General features: G+C 45.6%; 1 protein-coding gene across 2 annotated transcripts in view; it reads right to left on the reverse strand.

Moving 5' to 3' along the window:
- The window catches only part of DCP1B (decapping mRNA 1B), a 75,418-nt gene that overhangs the window by 13,894 nt on the left and 35,614 nt on the right, over positions 1–25,910 (reverse strand). The window contains exons 5-7 of one of the 2 annotated variants that reach the window (XM_015422874.1): positions 24,491–24,626; positions 14,641–14,769; positions 8,331–8,831 (exon numbers count right to left, since the gene is read on the reverse strand). In XM_015422874.1, coding sequence (XP_015278360.1) covers positions 8,331–8,831; positions 14,641–14,769; positions 24,491–24,626 — 766 coding nt within the window. Of the gene's footprint in view, positions 1–7,994; positions 8,832–14,640; positions 14,770–24,490; positions 24,627–25,910 lie in introns of both variants that reach the window. The other variant, XM_015422873.1, reaches the window with a different exon arrangement.

Raw genomic sequence — 25,910 nt, forward strand, 5'->3', positions numbered from 1 at the left:
AAGGGACTGGGCGCGAAAATCCGTTAAAGGGCTTGCTACAATGCCGATCGATCCAGCGCGTGCGCACTAGATCCCATGGGTGTGAATGCACAGAGACCACGTCGAAGATCCAGCTGTTACCACAGCTGCGTGTAAGCAAAAAAATTTTTTTTAAACAATATGTTCACTTGAAAAGGCATCTGTGACGGACCCCTGCTTAGTTTTTACTGTGAGGCAGATTTCCCCACCAAAACGCTGTTCCCCCACTCTGACTAAGCAGCCCCTTAGTGGTGTTTTATAAAATGCTGATTTCATTGAACAGGCACAGTTGTGTTAGGAATAGGTAGGGGATGAGAAACTGAGGTGAATTTTGTTGTTTATACCGATTATAATAATCTTTTGTTCAGGCAACAGAGTATAGTTGAAGCTTATATTCTTGGAGACTCAGTTCTTATCTGTGAGAGGTTTGTTTGTCTTGGAGATTTTTTTCAGCATCAATGTGTCTTAATAAAGTTTCATATAACTATCTTAGTTTCCTGGAAGTTAGTACTTTCTTCCTGTATTTAAATACCTCCCTTGTGGGATTATAACTTTTTTTGTTTTTACTTTTGAGGAGTCTGTTTCCATTTTCACACAAACCAGGGGTCCTTTCTGAGTTGAACCCAATGAATAACTGGGTAAGAAATATCCTCCTCTTTCTAGGAGCAATAATCCGTTTCTGTTTGGCTAGGCTGGCAGTTTCAACCTCCTGTCCAGTCTCTTTTGTCAAACCTAAACCCCAGTTCTGGAGACTGTGAATAAACATAATTCAGCTAGGGCTGACACTTAAGACTTTAAGTTCTAATTTCTGAACTTCTCATCAAATGTGATGATACACAGAAAGGGCAAGGAGTTGTGTCCTTTCACTTCCCAAGTGAATTTTTCTGTTTCCCTCAGACCAACATGCACTCTCCTCCCGACTGGCAACTGCCAAGCCAAAATCCAAAAGGCGACTGACTCCCTCCAACAAGACTGACAAGACTTTTTAAAGCCCTCCTCAGTTGGCGTTGGCCAATCCAAGAGGGAGGGCGTGCGCACCAGGCAGCACCCTGTCAATCAAACTGTGCTTTTACAATGAGGCATTAACCCCTAATCTCCCAGTTCACTGCTTTTGATGCACTAAGCATCCTGGTTTTGGAGGTCAGTTCATCACTGCATCCTGCACAGTTTCTGCTAGAAATGCTGAACAGTTACTATTATTCCCTGATATTTTGTTGTTGACTCTGCCTCCTGTGGTAGCCATTTTGTGGTTGTGCCCACTACCCTGTGTCAGAATTCCAAAGGTGCCCACAGGCTCAAAAAGAGTGGGGATTCTGATATATATCTTCCCAGCCATATGGACTAGAAATGTGCTATTATTATTTTTAAAAAAGAAGCTGGAAATATCTGGAAACTGAATTCTCTGTTGATTATTATATTTTGACTCATGGCATAGACACAGCCCTGCTTTTATACTGGTTTAACATGAATTTATATTAGTTCAAGAATTTCAATCTAAATTACATAGCCATATTTAAAATCCTCACATTTGATGCTATTAATCAGTGTTGGAAGAGAACATTTACTCTGTGTCCTGAGTATCTTAATTACAGTGTTCATTCCAGGCAAAGCATCCTTTCCAGACCAAGGGATTCACTCTCCTTACCCTAACATTTTCCCTTCAGTTCTTCCATGAGACATGTTTACAGAAGCAAATATTTGCCCAGCAATAACACACTGGGGATTGAAGCGGGGCCAGTGCTGTGCATAAGCGAAGGGCTGCTGCACTAATGCACTCAGTCATGGAGCACAAGACTGTGCGCTCTTCAAGTTTAATTAAATGAACAGAGGCCAGCAGGAGAAGAAGGTGCATTAAAGATCCAAGTTGCTGAATCTACCTGGCACTGATCCGCATTTGTTAAGCGGTACAATTTATTAGAGAGCATTAATTCACTTTACCTCAGGCCAGGGTAAACTCCATACGGCCTGCAAATATTACAGTTGGACAGGAGCCATGCCTTATGAACCGTGGCCCATTCTGCAGAGCAGGCAGCCAGAGACCTAAGAGCACACTTCACTCTTTAAAGGATAGGAAGACCTGCAGTATAATCTCTTTCATCCACAGCTGATTTTTCCAGCCTGTGGACACATTGTGCACTGAAAGGAAGCAGGACTGGCATATATAGTCTGGGAGGCCATCGATCTATGTTCCAAGGTACAAATGGTGGAGGGGAAAAAACACTGTCTAAATTACACTTAGATCAAGAGGGGTAGCCATGTTAAGTCTGTGACAGGGTAGGAGCTTTCATCAGTCACTGCTTCAGGCATCTGAAGAAGTGAGCAGTGACTCATGAAAGTTCATACCCTGCTGCAAACTTTGTTAGTCTTTAAGGTGCTACTGGACTCTTGCTTTTTTCTATTCATTACACTTAGGTAGGTTTACTGACGGGTGACATCATCGAGGTTTATAAGATTACGCATGACACTTGTTTTCCAAGCTTTCCAAGAGAAAACCTTGAACAAGTTCATGAAAAGCAGGTGTAAATATATATATATATCAATCTTCCCAACCTAATCCCACCCCTGCAATTCATGCCCTGCCCCCCCCAAATCCTTCCACCATTCCTCTGCCTAAATTATCTGGTGGGGGAGCAGCAAACGCTCCCCCCAGCTCTAAACACCACTGCAGTAGAAGCCCCTGGGAAACATGCCTCTCTAGGGCACTTGAGTCTGGCTGGCCCCAGGTGTCTAGCTGGGATCTGCAGGGCAGACAGGTAACTTGTCTTGCAGTGGGAGGAAGCACTTTTCCAGCTAGGGCATTTTGTGCTCTCCCAACTTGATCATCATCAATACTACTGCAAACCCCTGAAAAACCTGCTTCGTGACAACCTTGCCGAGGCTGAGTTGGTCTGGTCATGGTCAGTGGGCTGGATGGCAAGACCAGCTAAGAACCCAACACAGCGCTGCCTTCATGGTTATAAAATATGAATGTGTATTCATACATGCACTGGAGCTGTCACAGTGTTTCCTTAAACAGCCCAGTCACTAAATCTGCACATAGTGAAAACTGCAGTTTTGCCTTAGCATATTTTTCTTGGTTTTGATTCCTGCCTTCCTTTTTTACTCCTTCTGGCTGCGTTTTTGCGCCTTCCTTTGCAATCCCCTGCGCATATCTGCGGATGCACTCCTAAAACATTCATGTAAGGCTGCCAGGTCTGGAACGTCCTGCCAGGGTCTGCTCTCTTGGACTGCCTGTGACTAGCTCAGCCCTGCCTTTTTGCTGGGTCGATCCAAGTACAACTGTGTTCCACTTTTGCTAATTGTTTTTGGTAACAAGTATTTCCTCTCCACTGAGTCTCGCGCAGCAGATTAGAGCTCTTGGGCCATATGGAGAGGCATCTCGAGCCAATTTGAAACTAGGCCTGTAATGCGTCGTGTCTATCGCTGAGGAAGTGCAAACTGCAGATTCCACTTACAAAGGAACTTACGACTTTAATATATGTTAGTGCAGTGCTTCCCTTGGTATTCAAGATGTTGTCTGAGAGGCAGGTCGCATCTGGCTGACCTTGAAAAAACTGCTCCCTTGTCCTTGGTTCAGTTGGTGGGAGCAGATGCAGCATCACACGATAAACAACGAGAGGGAACAGACTTTTGGATGGGTTTATTGTCAAGACTTGCTTTGATTCAGTTTGCCTGAGCATCTACCCGCGTGACTGAGCCAAATCTATTTGACTGAAATGTTTGTCCTTAGCTAGGGTGGCGAGGAAGTGGTCAGCTGTCTGAAAGCATGCTGCAGTACGGTCTCAGAACAATGCCCATCTTGCAGACTTCACAGGCGTACATCATTTTTTAGATATTTATGCCCTGCTTTTCTCCCCATAGGGTTCCCAAATAGGGATAGGCACGAATCGGGAAAATGGAGGTTCGTGGGGTCCCAGCCACAGACAGGTGTAAAAAAACACAACTCCCACTGAAGAGGAGGTTTTGTCTGTGTGTCCTCAGGCAAGGAACCTACTGGCTGAGCCCCTGCCTGGCTGTAGCAGAGGGACAGGTGGTGGCTCACTCAGAGCCCTGATAAGCGGGCACCAAACACACCCACTGTTTTTACACTGAGGAATTACTTTCTGTTTCCTTTCCTTTCCTGTCTGCCTCTTACTTCTTCTCTGCCTGACTGCCTGTTGACAAGTAAGAAGAGCTGTGTGTGAGCGGGGGGTGGTGGTATATATACATTGTGCTCCCATAGAGCAGAATGGGAGCGCTCTTGTTGGCCACCAGAGCTGCCTGTCGAGCTTTGGAGCACCACTATAAGTGTTTCCAGGCTGCAGAAGGGCTGCAGAAGTCCATCCCCCCCATTGGCTTGACAATTAATCAATTGGTAACAGTGTGTCTGGCTCAAAAAACCATCACCATGAACCTTACAAACCTCTGCAAAAATCATGGGAGACGTGATTTCACAAACTGGGGTCTCATGAACCACGAACTGGCCAAGTTCGTGGTGAACTTAGGTTGGTGGTGAGGTTTGTGCCCATCCCTAGTTCCAAAGCGGCTTATAATATCATTTTCCCCCTCCTGTGCAACAGTTGAGGACAGTTCTGTGACAAGGACAACACTTGGGGCAGCAGGCAGCCCAGCCTCCACTGAGTGGAACCCCTCATGGGGTGAAATGTGCTTCTGAGCAGGAAACAGAACCCACTATGCCCCCATGGGATACCTACGATATGTGGGCCCCCTCTCTGTCATACTGATGGACATTTTGCTAGTTACATAACAACCTCAACTTCTTTGTATGTAAAAGCTTTTTTGTTCATGCCATGGATAACCAGCAATCTTATTAAAATTTCACATCACGAAGTCATTATCCAAATCTGTCCAGAACTGTTGTTTTTCTATCTCCTTTTAATCCAAATGTCATCTGCATCAACTTTCTCTTAGTCTACAAATGCAGGGACAGTGAGTCATAAATTCCAACTTTTCTTGTTTTGACATCTTCTGTCTTTTTTCACATGCTCTATTAGTTCAAATGATATAGATTAACCGTCGGTTTGATTTTCAGTTTTGTTTAATAGCTCTTTGGCTGCTGTCTGAGGAGGAGGGGCTTGCAGAATAGCAGACGGCATGAAAAGAAAAGGCCCAAGACCGAGCTGTCCCTCCCAGCTGCACGAAACCTGCAGGCTCTACTGGGAGATTTTTGAAAATTATTAGACAGACAAACTTTGGGGTGGGGTGAATACAGAAATGTTACTTAAGAGATTCATTTAGCAGCAGTCTGACAAAAGCAAATTATGCCAGTATATCTGAAATGCTTCTATAGATGTGTTCTTAATAAACACAATGGAATTATTCAGTGAGAAAGCAAAACTGCATTCCATTTATCTCGGGGGTGTGTGTGTGTGTCTGAATTTGTATGGCATCACTAAGGGATCCACTACACACAACATTTTCCCCAAGGGTGGATTGGAGAGGCATGTTTGAAAGTTCCATGCTTCCTAGGCACACATAGGCTGAATTCAGACTGGGACCATGGTGCATTGAGAAGGGAGGCTTAGATACCCCCTCTGTCATCATTTTCCCCAACCTGAAACAGCCTGGGGGGTACTGGTTACCAATGCTCCCTCTAAGCTGTGGAGTCTTGTGAGCAGAAGCTCTACTTTGTGAGTAAGTGATTCGGCTGCTGCATAAATTAGGTTGCTCTGGAGCCATCCTTCCTGAGCTAAGACAAAAATATGTGAGCTGGAGGCTGAAAACCGGTGAGCTAGCTCACACTAACTCAGCTTATAGGGAACATTGCTGGTTACCCATTGTAAGAACTTAATATGTAGCTTATCAGTACACATGCAGCCCTCCCACAAGACATCTTTATAAATCATCTGGATGAAGGAATAGAGGGAATGCATTAAATTTGCAGATGATACTAGATTGGGAGGGGTAGCAAATATAGTAGAAGACAGAGTCAGGATACAGGATGGAAAACTGGGCTAAAAAAATAAAACAAATATCAGTGGGGAGAAATGTCAAGTTCTGCATTTAGGTAGGAAAAATCAAATGCATAACTATAGGCTGGGGGAGACTTGTCTTGGCACAGTATGTGCGAAAAGGATCTAGGGGTCTTAGTAAACCATACACTGAACATGAGTCAGCAGTGTGATGTGGTAGCCAAAAAGGCAAATGTGATTTTGGGGTGTATCAACAGAAGTATACTGTCCAGATCACATGGAGTGATGGTATTGCTTTACTCTGCTCTGGTTAGACCTCACCTAGAGTACTGTGTTGAGTTTTGTGCACCACAATTTAAGAAGGATATAGACAAGCTGGAACATGTCCAGAGTAGGGCAACAAAGATGGTGAAGTCTGGAGACCAAGTCCTACAAGGAAAGTTTGAAGGAGCTGGGTATGTTTAGCCTGGAGAGGAGACGACTGAGAGGTGATATGATAACCATCTTCAAGTACTTGAAGGGCTGTCATATAGAGGATGGTACAGAGCTGTTTTCTGTTGTCCCAGAAGGTTGGAGCAGAACCAATGGGCTGAAATTAAATCAGAAGAGTTTTTGGCTAAACATCAGGAAGAACGTCCTGACAGTTACAGCGGTTCCTGAGTGGAATACGCTTCCTCAGGAGGTGGTGGGCTCTCCTTCTTTGGAGGTTTTCAGAGGCTAAATGGCCATCTGACAGCAATGTTGTTTCTATGAACTTAGGCAGATCATGAGAGGGAGGGCAGGAAGAGTTGCCTCAGTGTTTAGTTCTTGTGGTCCTTTCTTACACGCCCAGGGGAATGCTGATTGCCACTTTGGGGTCAAGAAGTAATTTTTCTCCAGGCCAGCTTAGCTGTATATCCTGGAGGTTTTTTTTGTCATCTTCTGGGCATGGAACAGTGGTTACTGGGGGTGTGGAAGGGGGGATATTTGTGAATTTTCTGCATTGTGAAGGGGTTGGACTAGATGACCCTGGAGATCCCTTCCAACTCTATGATTCTATGATTCTGACAAACACCCCTCCAACTGTTTCAGGTCAGGAAAATAGTGAAGAGGGGTTGTCTAAGCCCCTTCTCTTCTCTGGGAAGTACCAGTCTTCAGATTGTGCCCCTCCATCTTGGCCAGGGATGTCCCTTGGGAAAGTGTAATGTGTTGTTGGGCCCTATCAGTCAGTACCATTAAGCAGATGTGTGGACCTTGCATGTTTAACCACCACTGCTGATCCCAACTGCAGCTTTCCTTACCACCACAGCTCATGCCGAAGTTAAGAGAGCAACAGCAGATATGCAGTGGGGACGCAGTTCTGGGGTGCACTATTGCCACTCTGGAAATAACATGATCCTGGCATGCATGCACATTTCACCCAATTTTTACTTTTCATTTATGCATTTTGAAAGAGAAGAGTTTGCAGATATTGAGTGAACCACACATACAATTGTGTGCACATAACACCCAAATCACATGTTGCTTCCTATGTGTTAGTGGGCACACAGGACTCAAGAACCAGGTTCATGTCCTATCACGTGAAGGATATTACCCAATTTGTCAACATCTGGTCCAAGGAATCTCCAGTGTGCACACAGAGCCCCCCGCCCACGTGCAGACTTTTCTATTCAGCAGGAGCAGCAGTGCTATGCCTAAAACAGATGAGCATGCAGAACTACCACTGTGATTGAATGAGGAAACCCTTATGCACACAGAATTTGGGACTATGTACTGGAGCAGCCGTGTGTACACGGACCCGAAGCATGAGGCTGATCCTCTCTATTTCCCGCACTCAGCTCTCAAGGGAAAGCAGCATCTGTGCCTTTGTGCATGCATGACAGGATGTATCACATAAGCCACCCAAGGGACTGAGGCCAGCAGAAGAGAGACCATTACTGGGCGTGAACCAAGATGGAGCCCATTATTTCCAAATGGAAATGGAAGCAGCAGTGTCTTTTGTTTTGAATGCTAGAAACAGAACAACAAACACCTGTTGATCAAGATTCTCAGATCCTAATTCTGTCAAAACTATTATTGATTTACCTGAAAAAGAGGGGTCTGCTTTTCTGCATTTGAAGCCTTGTCCATCCAGGAGTCCAAAGGTTTCAGAGACGTTGTGCTTTGAGTAACCACAGGAAACTTAGCTGCCAAAGTCGGCCTGCTGGATACATGCAACTGCTGCTCCTGCTGCACTATCTGGAGCTTTTTTAACAATACATGTGGTGAAATTACTCCAGAAGTGCCGGACTGGTTCCCTGAAAGAGGAAGCGTCTGCCCAGGAAGTTTGGATTGTTGTTTACTAAGGGCTGGAGGGCCCACAGTCTGGCCACGGAGGGTGCCATTGAAATACATGAGAGGTGGCTGAGCTAGGCTGTTTACCTGGGCTGCCGAGGTGGCAACAGGAGCGCTGCTGAAGATCGACGCAGCTGAGCTTGCTGGGGTGGCGTCCATCTTGGTCATCTGTCCCGACTGGCCCTGCAGGTGCTGTAACAGGCTTCGAGTGCAACTTGGGTCCTGAACCGGATGGGATGTTCTAATGCTATGAGAAGCCATGGGCTGAAAGAGTCCGGTGAAGGCTTCCCCCGCGGCGTGAGGGTTGCCATTTTCACACTGGCGGCTCTCAGGGAGTTCAGAGACAGGGTGAAGCTCTGCCCCACGGACCATGAGCTTCTGAATGGCCGGACAAAGCTGCTTCTCCGCTGTGGGTGAATGTCTACTGGGCTCTTCGTAAGACAGAGAGCGCACAACTCCTTGCCTCAGGGGAAAGTTCTCTTGGTACTGTTTCTGTGAATGCTCTGAGGCATCTTGGTATGTGTTGGGTTTTTCTTGCTTCCCAAAGAGTGTGGTTAGGGATAAGTGCTGTGGTTCGGGGTCTATGTTCTGGGGGAGGAGGAGGAAGAGAAAACAATACAAAATTAATCAGAATGCCATTTTAAGTCACAATAAAGGCAGAACAGCATAAAGGTAAAGGTTAGAATACCATTTCTCCTAGAAGGATCTCTAAAAGTTTCCTCATGTGGAAAAACAAGAGTGGAAGCACTCAGAGCTGAACTTCCCAATGAAGGGTGATCTCTTTAAAGCAAAGAATTAGCAGTGCCACAGTCTTTTAATTGGTAATGGGAATAGAGGACTAGAATCCTGGCCAGGGGAAAAGCAGTGAGTAGGAGAAGGGTGATACTGTAGAAAAACAGGGATAGGCAAATGGCATCTGCTTCCAGCCTTACTGTACATACATAATCAATCCAAGAATATGAAATCAAAGAAGAAACTCCTCAGGTATGAAAACATACTTAAATGAGAATGATGGTTTGGGAATGCACTGTATTGAATCTAATGTTTTAGCTAAATTTAAGCTCACAGGAAGGAGGAGGAGGAGGAGAGGAGAGGAGAGGAGGAGATTGGATTTATACCCTGCCTTTCACTACCCAAAGGTGTCTCAGAGCGGCTTACAAACTCCTTTCCCTTCCCCTCCCCACAACAGACACCCTGTGAGGTAGGTGGGGCTGAGAGAGCTCTTGACAGAAACTGTTCTTTTTTCAAGAACAGCTCTTATCAGAACTATGGCTTGCCCAAGGTCATCCAGCCAGGTGCAAGTGGAGGTGTGGGGAATCAAACCCAGTTCTCCCAGATTAGAGCCCACACAATTAACCACTACACCAATCTGGAAGAAGAAACAAGAAGTGGAAGAAACAAGAAGTGTTCAAACTGTTTAAAAGCTCAAGTCTAGCACAGAGTTAGGCATGCCAAAACCCACTGATTTCAATGACCTGAACCATGGTATGTTTTGACTGGAGAGGAGATGACTGAGAGGTGATATAATAACCATCTTCACATACTTGAAGGGCTGTCATATAGAGGATGGTACAGAGTTGTTTTCTGTTGCCCCAAAGGTTGGACCAGAACCAATGGGTTGAAATTAAATCAAAAGAGTTTTTGGCTACATTAAATCAAAAGAGTTTTGGGCTACATTAGGAAGAACTTCCTGACAGTTAGAGTGGTTCCTCAGTGGAACAGGCTTCCTCGGGAGGTGGTGGGCTCACCTTCTTTGGAGGTTTTTAAACAAAGGCTAGATGGCCATCTGACAGCAATCCTGATTCTGTGAATTTAGGAAGATTATGAGAGGGAGGGCAGGAAGGGTTGCCTCAGTGCTTAGTTCTTGTGGCCCTTTGTTACACGCCCAGGGAAATGTTGATCACCACTTTGGGGTCAGGAAGCAACTTTTCTCCAGGCCAATTTGGCTGGGGATCCTGGAGGGTTCTTTTTTCTGCCATCTTCTGGGTGTGTGTGTGTGTGTGGGGGGGTATTTGTGAATTTCCTGCATTGTGCAGAGGGTTGGACTAGATGATCCTGGAGGTCCCTTGCAACATTATGATTCTTTGATTCTTATGATCAATTGTGACCTAAATTAATAAGGAGTACATAGGAGTATGGGGGACTGCTTTACAATGGTTTTCCCCCTTTCTCCATGGTCAGGGACAGAGGGTAGCACTTGGCAAGAGGGTATCCCTGCGATACCCACTGGAATGTGGAGTGCTGCAGGGGGCAATCCTCTCACCAATGTTGTTTAACATCTACAATGCACCCCCTTGCCCAGTTGGGCTGGGGGGCTGGGCTGGGTTGCAACCAGTAGGCTGATGACACCCAGCTCTATCTGTTGTTGGACGGCTGCTCGGACTCCACCCCAGAGAGTTTGGACAGGGCTTTGGAGGCTGTGGCTGGGTGGCTATGGAAGAGTCGGCCGAAGCTAAATCCAACAAAGGTCCTATACCTGAGCCGGGGTAGTGGTTAGATTCGGGAATCAGACTTCCTGCCTTAGTTGGGGCACTGTTGGTCGTGGCCCAGAAGGTGACTCGCCTTGGGGTGATTTTAGATGCCTCACTTTCTATGGAGGCCCAAAGTCACCACGGTTGCCAGGTCAGCCTTTTATCATATCCGGCAGATCAGGCAACTGGTTCCCTGTCACTCCCCCAGGACTTGGCTACAGTGAACTATGCAATGGTTACTTCCAGACTTTATTACTGTAACTCGCTTTATGCAGGCTTGCCCTTGAAGCTAATCCACAAACTGCAGCTAGTGCGAAATGCGGTTGCGCGCCTGCTGACAGCGATGTCTGTGCGTGTACGTATTCAGGCAGTGCTACGCCAACTGCACTGGCTACTGACTGAGTACTGGATCCACTTCAAGGTGTTGGGACTGACCTTTCAAGCCCTATGCAGCCTGGGATCAACGTATCTAAGTGACTGCCTCTCCCTATATGTGCCCTGGCAGAGCCTTGTGCTTGGTGGACCATCATTTACTGGTTGTCCCCGGCCCAAAGGGCATCCGCTCAGCCTCCACCAGGGCCAGGGCCTTCTCTGCCCTGGCCCCAGCCTGGTGGAACATGCTCCCGTCTGAGATCAGGGCCTTGCAGGACCTGTTACAGTTTTCAGGACCTGTAAAATGGAGCTGTTCTGTCAGGTCTTTGGTTGAGGTGGCAGGCACCTAATCATCTGGCCTCCTCTGCTGAAGCTTTTAACTGCCCGTACTGATGAGACCTTTACTGTTTTGATTATGGCCTAGTTGCACCCTGCCATTTAGGGCTGTCAATTTTATTAACTTTTTGTAGTACCTGCCTTTTAATTGTTTTAATGGCTTTGTAAATTACTGTTGTGACCCACCCCGAGCCTGCTTGCGTGCCGGGGGGGGGGGGCTGGATAGAAACAGAAATAAATAAATAAGAAGCTTAAATTTAATTCAGATTTTGTCATAAACGACTGCTTGCTTATGCACGGGATGCTACTATATAGCATGGCTCCCTGGGGAATGTTCTCGAACAATTAGCACAGGTCTCTATCCCCTTCTTTTGGTGTGAGTAGCTTCTCTTTCAGACTGATATGTGGCTTTTGTATAACTTATTTTTATTATATTTTGTTTAATGTAAATTTAGTATCTATCTATATACAGGGTGGAGGAAGGGGGAGGGAGCCAAAAGCTCAAGATGTGACCCTTTGTGTCTGAATATAGGAACACTTACCCACCTGTTTGCAAATATCTCCTACCAAATGAACATGACAATACATAACGGGTTATGAAGCCTCATTTGAACAGCTAGATAGCGTCTTTGCACAGATGGAGAGAAAGTGCTCTGTTTTGGTTCCTAAAACATTGCAGGGGTGGTTTGACTTCAGTATCATGTGGTCTGCTTTTTAAAGCAATGTTGCTAGGATTTCTGTAATTCAGTGATACCTTTTAACTTTATTAAGCAAAAGCGCATGCTCGGGAGGATCTCTTCATAGTTAATTCATAACTGTATGTGTTAAGTAATTCCAAACATGTGTTCTTCTTTAAAGAACATACCGTACATCTTGCTGGGTCAGACTGAGCTCCGCCTTGTCTAGAAGTCCTTGCTATAATCCCAGAAGGCAGGAGGTGCTGGGCAGTCTACTGGAGACTGACTTTTGGTTCAGTGGGCTACCACAATCTTCTGCTAACAACTGATACATAACATTGTATACGGTTTCTTGAACTGCATATTTGACTTTTTGCCTCTAACTTCTCACACGTGGCAGCTCTGAACCTGTTGTGTGATGATTCTGAATTTACCCTTCGAAAAGAACAGCAAAGCCCATTAAAGGACACTTTTTAAAAATAAACCCCTTGATGTCACCACAGGGAACAGAGAGTCACCAGAAGCAACATGTGCTTGTATTAATTTTTTGAATTTCATGCCTATAAATCACACTCAGATAGTATTCATGAATTTTAAGTCCAGTAATGTGAATGGTAACATGTCATCAGGCCTGTAGCCAGGATTGTTTAATTCGGGGGACCTTTAAAGACGTCGGGGGGCTGTTAAAGATAGGACATTTTGGAGGTAATTAATTCACAGCAGCTTCATAAGTCAGAAACAACTTTATGGCATTTAACACCTGCATGCATGGCTAAGATCATAGCTTTTAATTCTCATTAGTTCAGTTGAGTCCCACAATCCTAGCTTATCAAATAGACATTATTTTCTATTGATCATATGTTGTAGAGTATTAAAAATATGTTATTTTAATATTAATATGAAATAAGGCAGTCTCATTTCCATTCAGATTAATCTCAACTGATACCTTATGCCATTCAACTTAGTAACATTCCACAGCATATTAAGAAAAATAAATATGCAACTGTCACCCTATTTGCTGTGACTATCCAGACATATTCCCTTGAAGATTGAATTTCTGTTACATTACTAGGCTTTTCGTAGCAAGAGATGTGGGGGGAAAGTGATTATTTTATTCATTTTACAAAACTTAAACCTCCCCCAAGGCAGCTAATAAATTAGAAAGATACATAATAAAACCACATCTTAAAAGTCACGAAAACCAACAAAAAGCACACCATTAAAACAATTCAAACCAGAGCTAGAATATACAAAAAAACATAAAAAGTAATAATTGAAACACTGAGCAGGAAGGAGGGATCACTGAGGTAATGCCAAATGAAACAAAAAAAGCTTCACCAACTGGCAGAATATGGTAATAGGAGACAGATGAGCCTCCCCAGAAAGAGAGTTCCAGAGTTTTGGTGCCACAACAGAGAAGGCCCTCAGCTGGGTTGCAATCTGCTTAATCTCAGAAGGTGAAAGCACCCAAAACAGGGCCTTGGAAGATGGCGACAGAAATCAGGTATGTTCCTGAGCCCGCATGCGGGCTAAGGCGGGATATAATCCGCAAATAAATAAATAAAGCCGGAGGCGATCCTTCAGGTATGTTGGTCCCAAGCCCTATAAGGGCTTTAAAGATCAACACCAGCACCTTGAATTGTGCCCCAAAACAGAGCGGGAGCCAGAGTAGATGGGCCAAGACGGGACTGGTATGGTCCCTACCACACACTCTAGTCAACATCCCGGCAGCAGCATTCTGCACTGGTTGAAGTTTCCAAACATTTTTCAAGGGCAGCCCCACATACAGCACATTGCAAAAAAAATTATTTGTCCACTGTATGAAATACAGTTGCTGCAGATTCATGAGTATCACGGGCACCTGACTGTTCTGTCATCCTAATGACCACTGATTTACTTAATTCATTAATGAGAATTTAAGTCTTTCTCCCCTATGGGGACCCAAAACAGGTTAACACCTGTCTCCTCTCCTCCATTTTAACCCTCACAACAACCCTGTGAGGTAGGTTAGGCTGAGAGAGTGTGACTGACCCGAGGTCACCCAGTGAGCTTCCATGGCACAAGTGGAGATTAAAACCCGGGTCTCCCAGATACTGGTCCGACACTACACCACACTGGCTCTCATGCCATTTTATGAACTGTTATGATATATATGGGTTTGGCGCTTGAAGCAGCAATCCTGCACTGAAATTCCCCACCCCATTCTGCCCATAAAGTTATGGAATGAAAATGACATCATCATGGCATGTGTCCCCCTGCAACCCACCCCTTACCTTAATCTGAAGTAGACATCAGGGAAAATACACACTGTGATGACAATCAAAATATTCCCCTCCATAACTACACATTCTGGGCCCAGGAGTGGGAATTAAAATACCTAATTCCATCCAAGAGGAGAGATCTGGAATGGTCTTTTCTGATTTTTCATTATTAGTGTTATTAGTTTCATTTATAGCCCGGCTTTCTCACCAAGCCACAAATCAGACCAGTCTTCTAGGCCAACAGGAGCATCAGTCAGGCATGCACATGCAAACAGTGTACCTGGACTTGCTGAGGTAAGCATTGGTGCTGCGTATCACTGGGCTTCACTGGGATTGGTTTGATCAAGTTGGGGTTGTCGTATATAGCAGAAGAGCTGGTTATCTGTTTCGGCTCCGAGCACGTCTTACACTGCAATGTGCACGTACACACAAATAACATTTTAGATTAAAAAACAATTGAGGGGGTGGATAAAAGCAACAGTTCCTTCCTAGTATGCTACCACCATTAAAAAATACAGTTAAACTCAAGAAAAGAACAAATTGACCTAGGGGAGGGTCACATTGGACAAAGACAGAGAGTGGGGAAATGGCAAAAAGCTCAGTTACTTTACTGGGTTCCCACTCCCAACTGCACTCCTCTAGAGAGTTCATCCCAGAGCTTGCTTAGGTTGTTGCTCCTCTGTATGGCTGCCCAAGAAATATGTTGTGCTATGGGTAATAACTGAAGCCTGGTCAAAGGTAGCAGAACGCTCAAGAACTCGCTTGCATGGTGGAAAGTGCTGTCAAGTCACAGATGACTTATGGTGACCCCCCTTGGGGTTTTCAAGGCAAGAGATGTTCACAGCTGGTTTGCCATTGCCTGCCTCAGCATAGACTTCCTTGGTAGTAGGGTCCCCAGGTCTGCCCAGGAGAGTGGCGGGGGATGTGGGGTAGGGTTGCCAGATCAAGCTTAGGAAACTCCTGGAGATCTGGGGATGGAGCCTGAGGAGGACAAGGACCTCGGTGGGGCACAGTGCCACAGAGTCCACCCTCCAAAGTATCCGTTTTCTCCAGGGGAACTGATCTCTGTAGTCTGGAGATGAGCTGTAATTCCAGGGGATCCCACACCTGGAGGCTGGCATCCATACTTGGTGGTCTCCCATACAAGCTCTACCCAGGGCCAACCCAGGATAGCCTCGGTGGCCGCTTCAATTATAGCAAGCCTTGCGTTTTCAGAATAGGCGCTGGGCATGAAGAGGTAACGGTTATTTGTCAGAGGACACAAGGAGAGGTCACAAAGCCCATTACTTTCACATCTGACTGTTCTCCATACTGGAACAAGCAAATACTGAGGAGGACGGTCAAAGACATCTTAGTTACAAGTGTTAATCTATTGATCATTAAACAACTGCCTTTGCTTATGAATCAGGTGATCATTCAGAAGAAAAAAGCATGCTTTCTTTATTGTCAGATGTTGCAACAGACTCTTTATCTCAGAAGAGGAATCCCCTCCTGTCAGCAGAGCTGCTGAGAACATCCAGGATCTCTCTCTCCCCCCCAAAGATTCTCTCTGGGTCTACCTCACGGCTCAGACTCAACCCAAACAACATACAGAAATAAATGACCTGCCTAGCTTTGTGTGTTGCCCGGATGATGGCGGCCCTCAGACGTTTGTCCCCCTGCCCTCTGCAGCCCTGTCTGTGAGAACGGAGGAAACATCCTCTTCTGGAATGTTGCCTGCCACCCATGGATTTCCAATTACTCACACTAAAATAATTTTTTTAACTGTTGAATTTAATACAATCTGTTAAACATTTTTAAACAATGACCAACGAAATGCCGTTTCATGACACTTCTTGTTGTGGTCCCAAAGTCAGGCCCAAAAGGTCCAGGGTACAATCCCAGACCCTAGAAAGTTCACTGTTAACATTTTCTGCACATAGTACACAACCAACTGGAAACCCAGTGCAATCCTAAATACTGTCTACACCTTTCTGTGTCCACTGACTTAAATGGACTTAGAAGGGTATCACTCTAGGATTGTACTGATAACGTTGTAAAGTTGTTTCACTAAGTAACCGGATGTGCCTGCAGCCTACGAACATCTGGTTTTGTCTTTTATTCATGTACCTGACTCCCACACACTGTTCTTATTCATTACAAAGTTTGGGTCCAGTGGCACCTTTAAGACCAACAAAGTTTTATTCAAGGTATGAGCTTTCCTGTGCATACACACTTCTTATCGGAAGAAGTGTGCTTGCACACGAAAGCTTATACCTTGAGTAAAACTTTGTTGGTCTTAAAGGTGCCACTGGACCCAAACTTTGTTCTGCTGCTTCAGGCCAACACGGCTACCTAACTGAATCTGTTCTTATTAATGTTTATGTTGCAACAAACCTTTATTAAAGTACTTGGTCTAGAGTCTCTGAATGGTGAAAGATGCACAGTGGGGCCCTAGTACATTAGGAAGCACAGATCACCCTGAATAAAAATAATAATCTATTCACCCACTTCTGTCTTTTTCAACTGAGTCCACAAAAGCAAGCAATAATTTTAGGCTGGGTATAACTGAGTGAAGCTTGCTGCTCAGAGGAAAGAAGGGATGTCAGTGGCAAAACAGGCTGCTGGAGATCACGCCTGATTTTTTCACTGTGCATTTGGAAGGGGAAGAGCTTTTTCTCAGCCTCACTTCTATCAGACCTGTTGGGAAAAAACTGAATGGAATTATTATGGCCAGCCGTGCACTCAGCCTGCTTCACACTTTATTCCGGTGCAAAATAAGAGTCTTGGCCCCCACCGCTTCCTCCCAGCACATGCTGAGCACTTGGGGATGGGACTTCTCTCCTTGCTGGGCTTGAAGAAAGACAGAAGTAGAGCATCTCTCACTGCTTCTGAGCTTCCCAATGCCTGGTGCAAAGGACACAATATCCATTTCAGGCCAGGCAGTGGGGGAAGTCAGAAGTGGTGAGAGAGGCTTCTCCTGTCTCCCTTGCCTCCTTCTGCCTTTCGCCCTCCTTTCCTTTCCTCCTAGCTTCCTGTTCTTGCTAATAATCTAGGCCCGGCTCCTCCTTTCTGCCATTATGTTGCAACTTGCAGCATCCATATGCAGCCTTGTGCTGTCATCCCGCCATGCTCTCAGGCTGTAATGGAGGGTACCATGACTGGGAAGCCCAGCAACTGGACACAAATGCTAAGACCCATGGCTGTCTGGCTAATGCCAGACAGAGCTGCTATCCCAGGTCATATGGAACACTGGATCATATGGTCATATGGAACACTGGATCCACTATGGATGCCAAGTGGCCAACTGTCATAGTGACAGAGGAGCAAAAGGTTTATATGATATGAAGAGACACCAGAGGATAATTGTTGGTATTGTAACTCACAGGATACGTCCTTTAAAACTTATGTTTTGGGCATGTCCACTCATATGTTTTTTTCTTGGAAGAAGTTATTACTCAGATCCAGGCCTCAGATGGGGCCGGAGTCGCCGGTACGGCGCACCGGGGGGCAGGGCGGTCACATGGCAAAGCCCCGCCCCTTCTTCTGACCGCCCTCTGCACTGCCTGGGGGTCATGTTGCCACCCCTGGGAGCTCGGCCTGGGAGCACCACGGGGGAGGTGCCCCCGCCGATGTCTCTTCACTGTCTCTGGCTGCCGATGAGCCCGTTCAGTTGCCGCCAAGCCCGCCCGGCGCTCCAGCCTTGAAGGCGCACAGGCTGGGCCACCAATTGGGCACCCGAAGAGGAGGAGGAGCCAGCGAGGAAGGGTGAGCGAAGTTTCAGGGCTGGGAGGGGTGTTCACCTTTCTTCTCAGCCCCTGCTGCCGAAGGAGGAGGAGGAGGAGAAGGCGCTGCCGCCCAGCGGCCAGTCCCCCTCTCCTGGGCCCAGTGGGTGGCCCTGATCCTGGCATGGGCCAGGGGCTTGAGCCGTGCGAGGCCAGCACCGCTGCCGGCGAGAGAGGTCGAGGAGCGCGACTTCCCCACCAGCCCGAGGCCGCCTCGGCTGTCTGGCACTCGGGTGCCTGCCTGCTGAGTTCTTCCCGCCTTCCGGAATCTGGATGCTTTCCCGGCAGTCCCGCTTCGCTACCTCCCCCACGGCGGCCATCGGCTCGGGAGGCCGCGGGGATGGATGCGCCGTCTCTGTCTGCTGGGCCGAGGGGAGGGGATCTGCAGCCCGGATGCCCCCCCAGGCTGCCGGAGGCTGCCGGGGCCTGGGCTTTCTTGCTCGGTCGGGTCTGCAGGGGAATCGCCGCCCCTTCTTTCGGGCTCTCCAGAGGCGGGCGGCGGGATCTCTCGGTGCTTCCCAGGGACCACCGCGCCTCTGCCTCGCCAACTCGGCCCCGCCGCACCTCTTCTTCCTGCGGGGGGCTGCAGGGGGGAGGGGAATGTGTGTGCGGCTTGTTCGGGGGGGCTCCGTCCTGCTGCTGCAGACTTCAGGGCAGGCATCCCCCGGCCCGGCCATCCCCTCATCCCACGGAGGGAAGAGGCAGCTCCGCGGGTGTGGTGCTGGTGGGAAAGGTCTTTCTTTCTTTCTTTCTTTCTTTCTCTTTCTTTCTCTCTCTCTCCCTCTTCCCCCCTTCTCCCTTTCTTTCTCCCTTTCTCTCTCTCTCTCTCTCCCTCCCTTCCTCCCTCTGTGGCTGTTTTGATAAGACGCATAAACATGCCAAAGGGGACCAAGTGCCAGAAAATGATGGGCTGGGGCTGGGGGTGGGTTTCTCCACTGTTGCCACCCAAGGCAGTTCTAGGAAACGCCATCACTATCTCACTCAGAGGCCTGCTGCAGTTGTCTGGTGACAAACCAACTCATTTTTGATCACTGCAGCGCCTGGTGATAAATCTATCTATGTAGCAAGTTTTGACCCCACCTGTTTTGAAGGGGCTCAGGAGTTTCATTAGTACCCCACTTCTCTTCCCAGTGGGGACCCAGAGCAGGTGACAACACTGCCCCTCCCTCCATTTTATCCTCAGGAAAGCAGATCTGCAGTTGTCTTAGGCCAGAGGCTCAGAGCAAGATTTTATTTAAAGGAGGCTTCTGGCTTTTACTGCAAAGAACAGTCCCTTGTCTCTTCCTCTGTCTCTCTGCCTATCTGTGCACATTGATAACCCTGCTTTTCTTCCAAATGGAGACTCCTCCAGAAGGCTTATGTCAGGGGGTGTGGCCTCATGACACACTTCCGGTGATGTCAGGGGGTGTGGCATATGCTAATGAGTTATGCTAATGAGCTCCTGCAGCTCTTTTTCTACAAAAAGACCCCTGCCAGATCAATTTTATATTAGAATGTTCATTGATGTTTGAGGATGCTTTATGTATTTTTAAACTCTTGGAGGCTAAACAATTGTCAACAAAAATGGACCCTCCAAGCTCTTACTACAGCTAAAAGACTTGCCTTAAACACTGGAAAGATAAAAGCCCGCCTCTGGTAAATTGAGGACCTTAGAACTCTATCAATATTTGAATGCATGGCATATGGACAGCAATTGCATATGGGCTTATTGGAAACCACTTTTAGAAACTTGTGTGTATCAACTCCTACTGTTGATACATTTTTGTCTTTATGTATATCCTTTCCCCCCTTTCTTTTAAAAACTTTATTTAGTGGCTCTATTTTAAGTTTTTTTCCTTGTTCTTTTTCCCCTGTGTTTTAAAAAAAGAAATTTAAAAAACCAACAGTGAAAGGACAGCGAGGCACTGCCCCAAGAGCCAATAATGACCCATAAACTTGGCCTATGGAACTATACTCTCAGATAGGGTTTCACAGTTCAGTGTTTTTTCTTGCTAACGTCAAGTGACAAAAAATGAGAAGAGAGAATAAGCAGGACAGACAAGCTGATCCCTGCACAATAAGCCTTGATTCATAGAATGGTAGAATATTAGACGGCTATTTTGAGAAGCCCATTGGCCCTGAAGCACATGGCATCTGATGGAAAGGCGATTGTAACAGGTGTGGCCTCCGCTTGGTTTAGTGTACATGACCTCCAGCATTAAGGGACAGCAGTTCCTTTTTTCTCATACTGCTCCTGGAGAGAAAATGTTCCGTGACGTGATATTTCCTTGGCAACCAATTATGATAAGGAAATATAGGTGGGGGACCTAGGCAGAAGGAGTGGACTGACTCATCCTTCAAATATATTATTTGCAAACAAATTTATTTAGTAATAGGGACAGAAGAAAGCAGGTTGCTTGATTACGTGCATGTTCTTCCGTACGATAAGCCATATCATAAAAATGGAGATAACTAAGCCTCTCTGTAATGCAGCTATCAATCACTTAATTATTTGAGGAGACATCAGTAATCTTGTAGATTTTCTATAGCCTATGATTCATGGGTCTTTCAACAGTGGCTACTCGAACTAGTTATATGGATTTTGATACGAATTAAACAGCACACAGCAGTTGCTGCTCTAATTCATTGTGTTAGGCTTTTTCCAGTTCGAGTCAGACAGAATGGGAAACCATGGTTTGCTAGCACAAGAATAAGACTAGAAGAACTTGGGTTCCTTAGATGATCCCTGCTTCCTCTTCTTCCCCTCGAATGTCTACATGATTGTTACCTATCTGTGGGAAAACAGTTTCCTGTTTCACACTCTCCGGGTCTGTGCCAGGACTTATATTTAATGATTAGAATGTATAGAGTGACTAAAATGTAAATGAATCAACAACCCTAATTCTAAACCTGGATTAAATTGAGACCTAGGTTTCCTGTCTCATTATCCATGCTGATTTCTCCATGCCCACTACCCCTCTGCTTATCTCACCTAAATCCAATCACGCCTGCTATTTGTTATTCACCTGCTATTGTCATTTGCCTGCCATGTCTGTCATCTGAAATCACTCCACTTTCCAATAAATAGGACAGATGGACTCCCATTCTAGCTGTATCTGAAGACGTGAGCAGTGACTCACGAAAGCTCCTACCCTGCCACATATTTTGTTACGTCTTTAAGGCGCTACTGGACTCTGGCTCTTTTCCACTGCTAAAGACAGACGATTGTTCATTATATTTTACACTGTCCTCACTATGAACCCATTCAAAATAAACAGTTGAACCAGTTCCTTACAAATTTTCCTGGTTCAGAGGAAGACTGTATTAAATTTTTGTTGGCTGATGCTATCCCAGATGTTACTCTTAAGGCGGCTACTTTTATTTTCCTGCGATCAAATATAATCGGCTGCTCCTACAAGAATTTTAGCCAAATTATAATTTGTTCACATTTTAAAGTTCAGTTCTTTTATTGTACCAATTATTATTATATGTGTTTTAAATTCTGTTTATTTTGCTATGCTGGAATGTTTTCATTCTCTGTCTAGATGTGAATAGTGTGTAGGGGATTATTTGTTGGTTTGTTATGGCCTATTTTTGACTTGACTTTTACAGGCAGATTAACATGGCTACCCATCTTGATGTAACCCTAATTCTTATAAAGTACAGAATTTCTTTTTAGCAGGTACAATCCATTTCCAAATGAACGGTGCTGGGTTACAAGCACTGTATAGAACCATAAAGCCTGAAGGACCAAAAAGGTCACCATTTTCAAATCGCCTAGTTCAGACCTCTGCTTTTTAGCAGTTGCCCACCATACTTCTCACTGGGCTGAAAAGCCTATCATGGAAATGGGACTCATGCATCCTCACTTCAGGTGGACATACATTTCTCCCCCAGCACCCATCGCAATGCACAGTAGAGGCATAAATGTGAAACCTGCAACGAACACTAAATGAAAGTTGTTTGGGGTGCGCGTTGAAATGCATGTCCCACTAGTGCGTAATGTCACCGAGGTAGGGTAGGCAGCTCTCCCCGTGTCCACCTCGTGGTAACTGAGACTTGTTCTGGGATTTCCGATATCAATGTAACAAAGTCCAATAAAGGCAGGAGAAAAGGGCTGGGACATAAAAAGATGCTTTACAGCAAGACCGCAATCCATAGCATTTATCATATTTTTGCCAAAGACTGATACTACTAGAATACACAGGAAGCTACTGAATGGGACTGCTGATTCTATTGCCTAGTTCTCACAAACTGAACATTTGTCAATGGCATCACTTCAGAAGACAGGAGGCCCTTCCAGCTTTTGCTGTTTTGTTAACCATCCTGAGTTTGAGAGATAAGGCAGGGTAGAAATATTTTAAATAAATGACATTCTATGCTGCATGCTATATTGGTTTCTTTTGTTTGGATTGATTTTCTTTATTTCTTTATACACAGAGTGATTAAAATGTGGAATTCGTTGCCAGAGGATGTTGTGATGGCCACAGGAAAAAACAACTTTAGAAAAGGATTAGACACATTTATGGAGGATAGGTCTAGCAGTGGCTACTAGCCATGGTGACTAAATGGAACCTCCATGTTCAGAGGCAGTAACCCTCTGAACACCAGTGCCTGAAGGGAACATCAGAGGAAGGCCTCAGCCTCTATGCCCCATTGTTGAACCACCAGAAGAACTGGTTGGCTGCTGTGCGAGACAGGATGCTGGACTAGATGGACCACTGGTCTGATCCAGCACTACTCTTCTTATTTTCTTATGTAATAGCATTCTTCTTTCCCCCTATAGAATTGATCCTATGCAGGGATGAATCTTTCGTATATTCTAGTTAATCTCCTTTCTTCAACATACTGGCATAAGATTAGGAGTGAACCTCACAATGGTCTTTACTAGGACAATTTCTCTTAACACATACAAGATGCCTCTTTACATGCCTCAGATGATGGCTGATGTAACACTGTACAGAATTCCTTTCCATTGATTTAACATCATCAGCTAGCTTTTTACCTTGTTTAACACCGGTGTCATTCGCCAAAACATTCTTGTGTATTTAGCAAATCCTTGAAATACCACACAGATATCATCAAAAATGTATAACGTAATACTATACAATGTGTTAGATCCCACACTACTGTGAACACAGACTGGTTGCGGTTGGAAACGGAATGCAGGAACAGATGAGGTTTGCTTTGATCCCATAAGACACTTCTGACATTCTGATAAAAGGAAATCCACACACACAGCTGGCCTTCTTGCTGCCTATCTAAAACCACAGCTGTGCCTTCACATCTGTACTGCAACCCCATAAACTTTTAAAATTCCCCCCAAAAGCTATTAGCAATGCTGTACACAAGGATGCGGTCTGGGAATGGTGGAAAATGGTTTCCCAAAGGATGCTCCATTCCACCCTCCCAAGCAAAGTGGGGAGGAAGAGATAGGGCTTGGCCGCTGGCTGGCGAGAAGGGAGAGCCAGCCAAGAATCACACCAGGGGCCTGACACAGGACATACAGGCGGCAACTGGAAGGGGCATATATGGACCTACTTCAGGCTAGCCCTCCATCTCTGACCACAGCAAATGGAGGAGGCACCCACCCTCCCTCCTTCCATTTCAGAGCAGGTGCAAGCTGGTCAACCCTTTGGGTGCCGGGTAGGATTTTTTGCCCCTCCGGAGCAATTGGTAGCAAGTTGGGTGTTTTGTTCACCGACTCTACTCTGAAAGTGATATAGGTGGCTGGTGGGAGCAGGCACTGCGGGAAAATGCTACTTTAATGGTACACAGTACATCAGGCATCAGTTTGGAAGAGGAAGAGTTAACTCTCAGACCAGAAGCCTGGGGCCTCGGGGCCTTCATGGACCTGAGACAGGAGCCCCTTGAAAGTTGCCACTATCCTTGGCCCACAGAGCTCACTGCTAGGGGGACTGGACATGGCACACCTCCCTTGAGCACTGAAGAAGGCTCGGCAAGGAAGAGCATGAACTACCCACATAATGGCTCAGGACTTGGAGCCAGGGTAGCCCTTCCTGTAAGATCAGGGATGCACACATTAGAGGAGGCCTGACTCTTCTGCATACCACCAATTGCCCACACTGCAATTAGCCCTGGGGATGGTTGTTTTGGCCTGTGTGCACTGCAGATCCCTCTTGAGCAATGAAAATAACGTTGGCCCTTTGATTATCCCAGCTTATGGTGTCAGCTCTCCTCATTCCATGTCCATCCGCGGACAACACCAGGTTCTCTGAATTGGTGTCATCACTTGTGTGATATTCAAACAAGGTAGTTGACATTTTACACAGCTGTACACTAAGCCATCATTGGGGCTTATGCAGTAAAAAGGCCAAAAGCTGAAAACAGAAAGCACGGAATCGTTTTACACCGACAAAGCCTCACCTTGGTATATTCATCTTTGGCTTTGGTGAGCATCCGTAAGATATCCACCTCCTTGCTTTCACCCAAATTCAAGCTTACTGGGGAAATTCCTATGCCAGTCCCCTGCTGTGCTTTTAGCTGCTCTTGCTGAGTTAAACTAGAAATGAGGGGTAAAGGAAGAAAAAGAGTAAAAAACAAACAAACCAAGAGTTAACTCACAATTACTTCAAAGCATTTAGGACATTAAGAAGGGCTTCAGGTTTCCTCTCCCTCCATCTCTCTTGTTCCATCTTATATTAAAAACTAAGGTTCGATTAACATTGATAATGTGTTGTCTCCAATTCTGCGCACGCTGGGCCATTAAGGACTTGATTTTCCCTAACTCAGGCGCAGCGCCTATGGCCAGAAGGAACATTAAATTGTAGCTCATTTTATGCTGGAGTGGGGGGAATGGTGGCGTGTGCACACACACACAAATAAGTTTTTAACTGCTAGTAAATGACCAATTTCCCGCCCCAGCTGTTTTATAATTACTGCAAACTGCTGTGAATTCTAACACACACAGACACTTGGCTGAACAACAGTGTAGTTTTAACCAGATGAAATGCTGTTATTATAATCCATTAAACACGGTTTACAGTAGCAACCATCTTCTGCAAACTAGTCTTTACTGAACTAAATTAGCAGTCTGAAAGAAGTTTAATCACCAGCAACTGCAGGGTGAGCTGGTTTAAATAAAAACTGTCAAGAACACAGGCTTCTTAGAGATGGCATCTCTTTTCTTTGTAAAGTTTTGTAGAAAATACATCGTGGTCCCAATGTATCATTCACTGCAACAAAGGACTGCTATTATATTGTCTATATAAGGCAATCCCCCTCCTTGGAACTCATCATAGTGGTCAAAGCAGAGATGGTGGAGTAAATGAAGACTCTGGATATTATTCTCATCCATGCAAACTGGCAGAACGTTCATGACAGATGAAAGGAAGCAGCAGTTCACATCATTACTAAATTCTTGCTGTAATGATCTTGCTGTAGTGATAGCCGCTAAGTGCAGTGTTCCCTCTAAGCTGAGTTAGTGTGAGCTAGCTCACAGTTTTTTAGCCTCCAGTTCACAGATTTTTGTCTTAGCTCAGGAAGGATGGCTCCATAGTAAACTAATTTATGCAGTAGCCAAATTGCTTGCTCACAACTTTAATTGCTCACACAGAAAAATTTTTGCTTAGAAGACTCCACAGCTTAGAGGGAGCGTTGGTTAAGCGTGGATTGTTTTTTAAAAGAGCTACACGAAATCTTGAAAGAAAGGTCTATGAATGGTTGGTAGACATGATAAATAAAATCTGCAGGTTCAGTGGAAGCATCCCTTTGAATTCTAGATGCTGGAGAGAAACAACGGGAGAGCGCCATTGCTTTTATATCCTGCTTGTAGGATTTCCAAGGC

The sequence above is a fragment of the Gekko japonicus genome, unplaced genomic scaffold (assembly GCF_001447785.1).
Source record: "Gekko japonicus isolate JY-2015 unplaced genomic scaffold, Gekko_japonicus_V1.1 scaffold34, whole genome shotgun sequence".
Taxonomy (NCBI): domain Eukaryota; kingdom Metazoa; phylum Chordata; class Lepidosauria; order Squamata; family Gekkonidae; genus Gekko; species Gekko japonicus.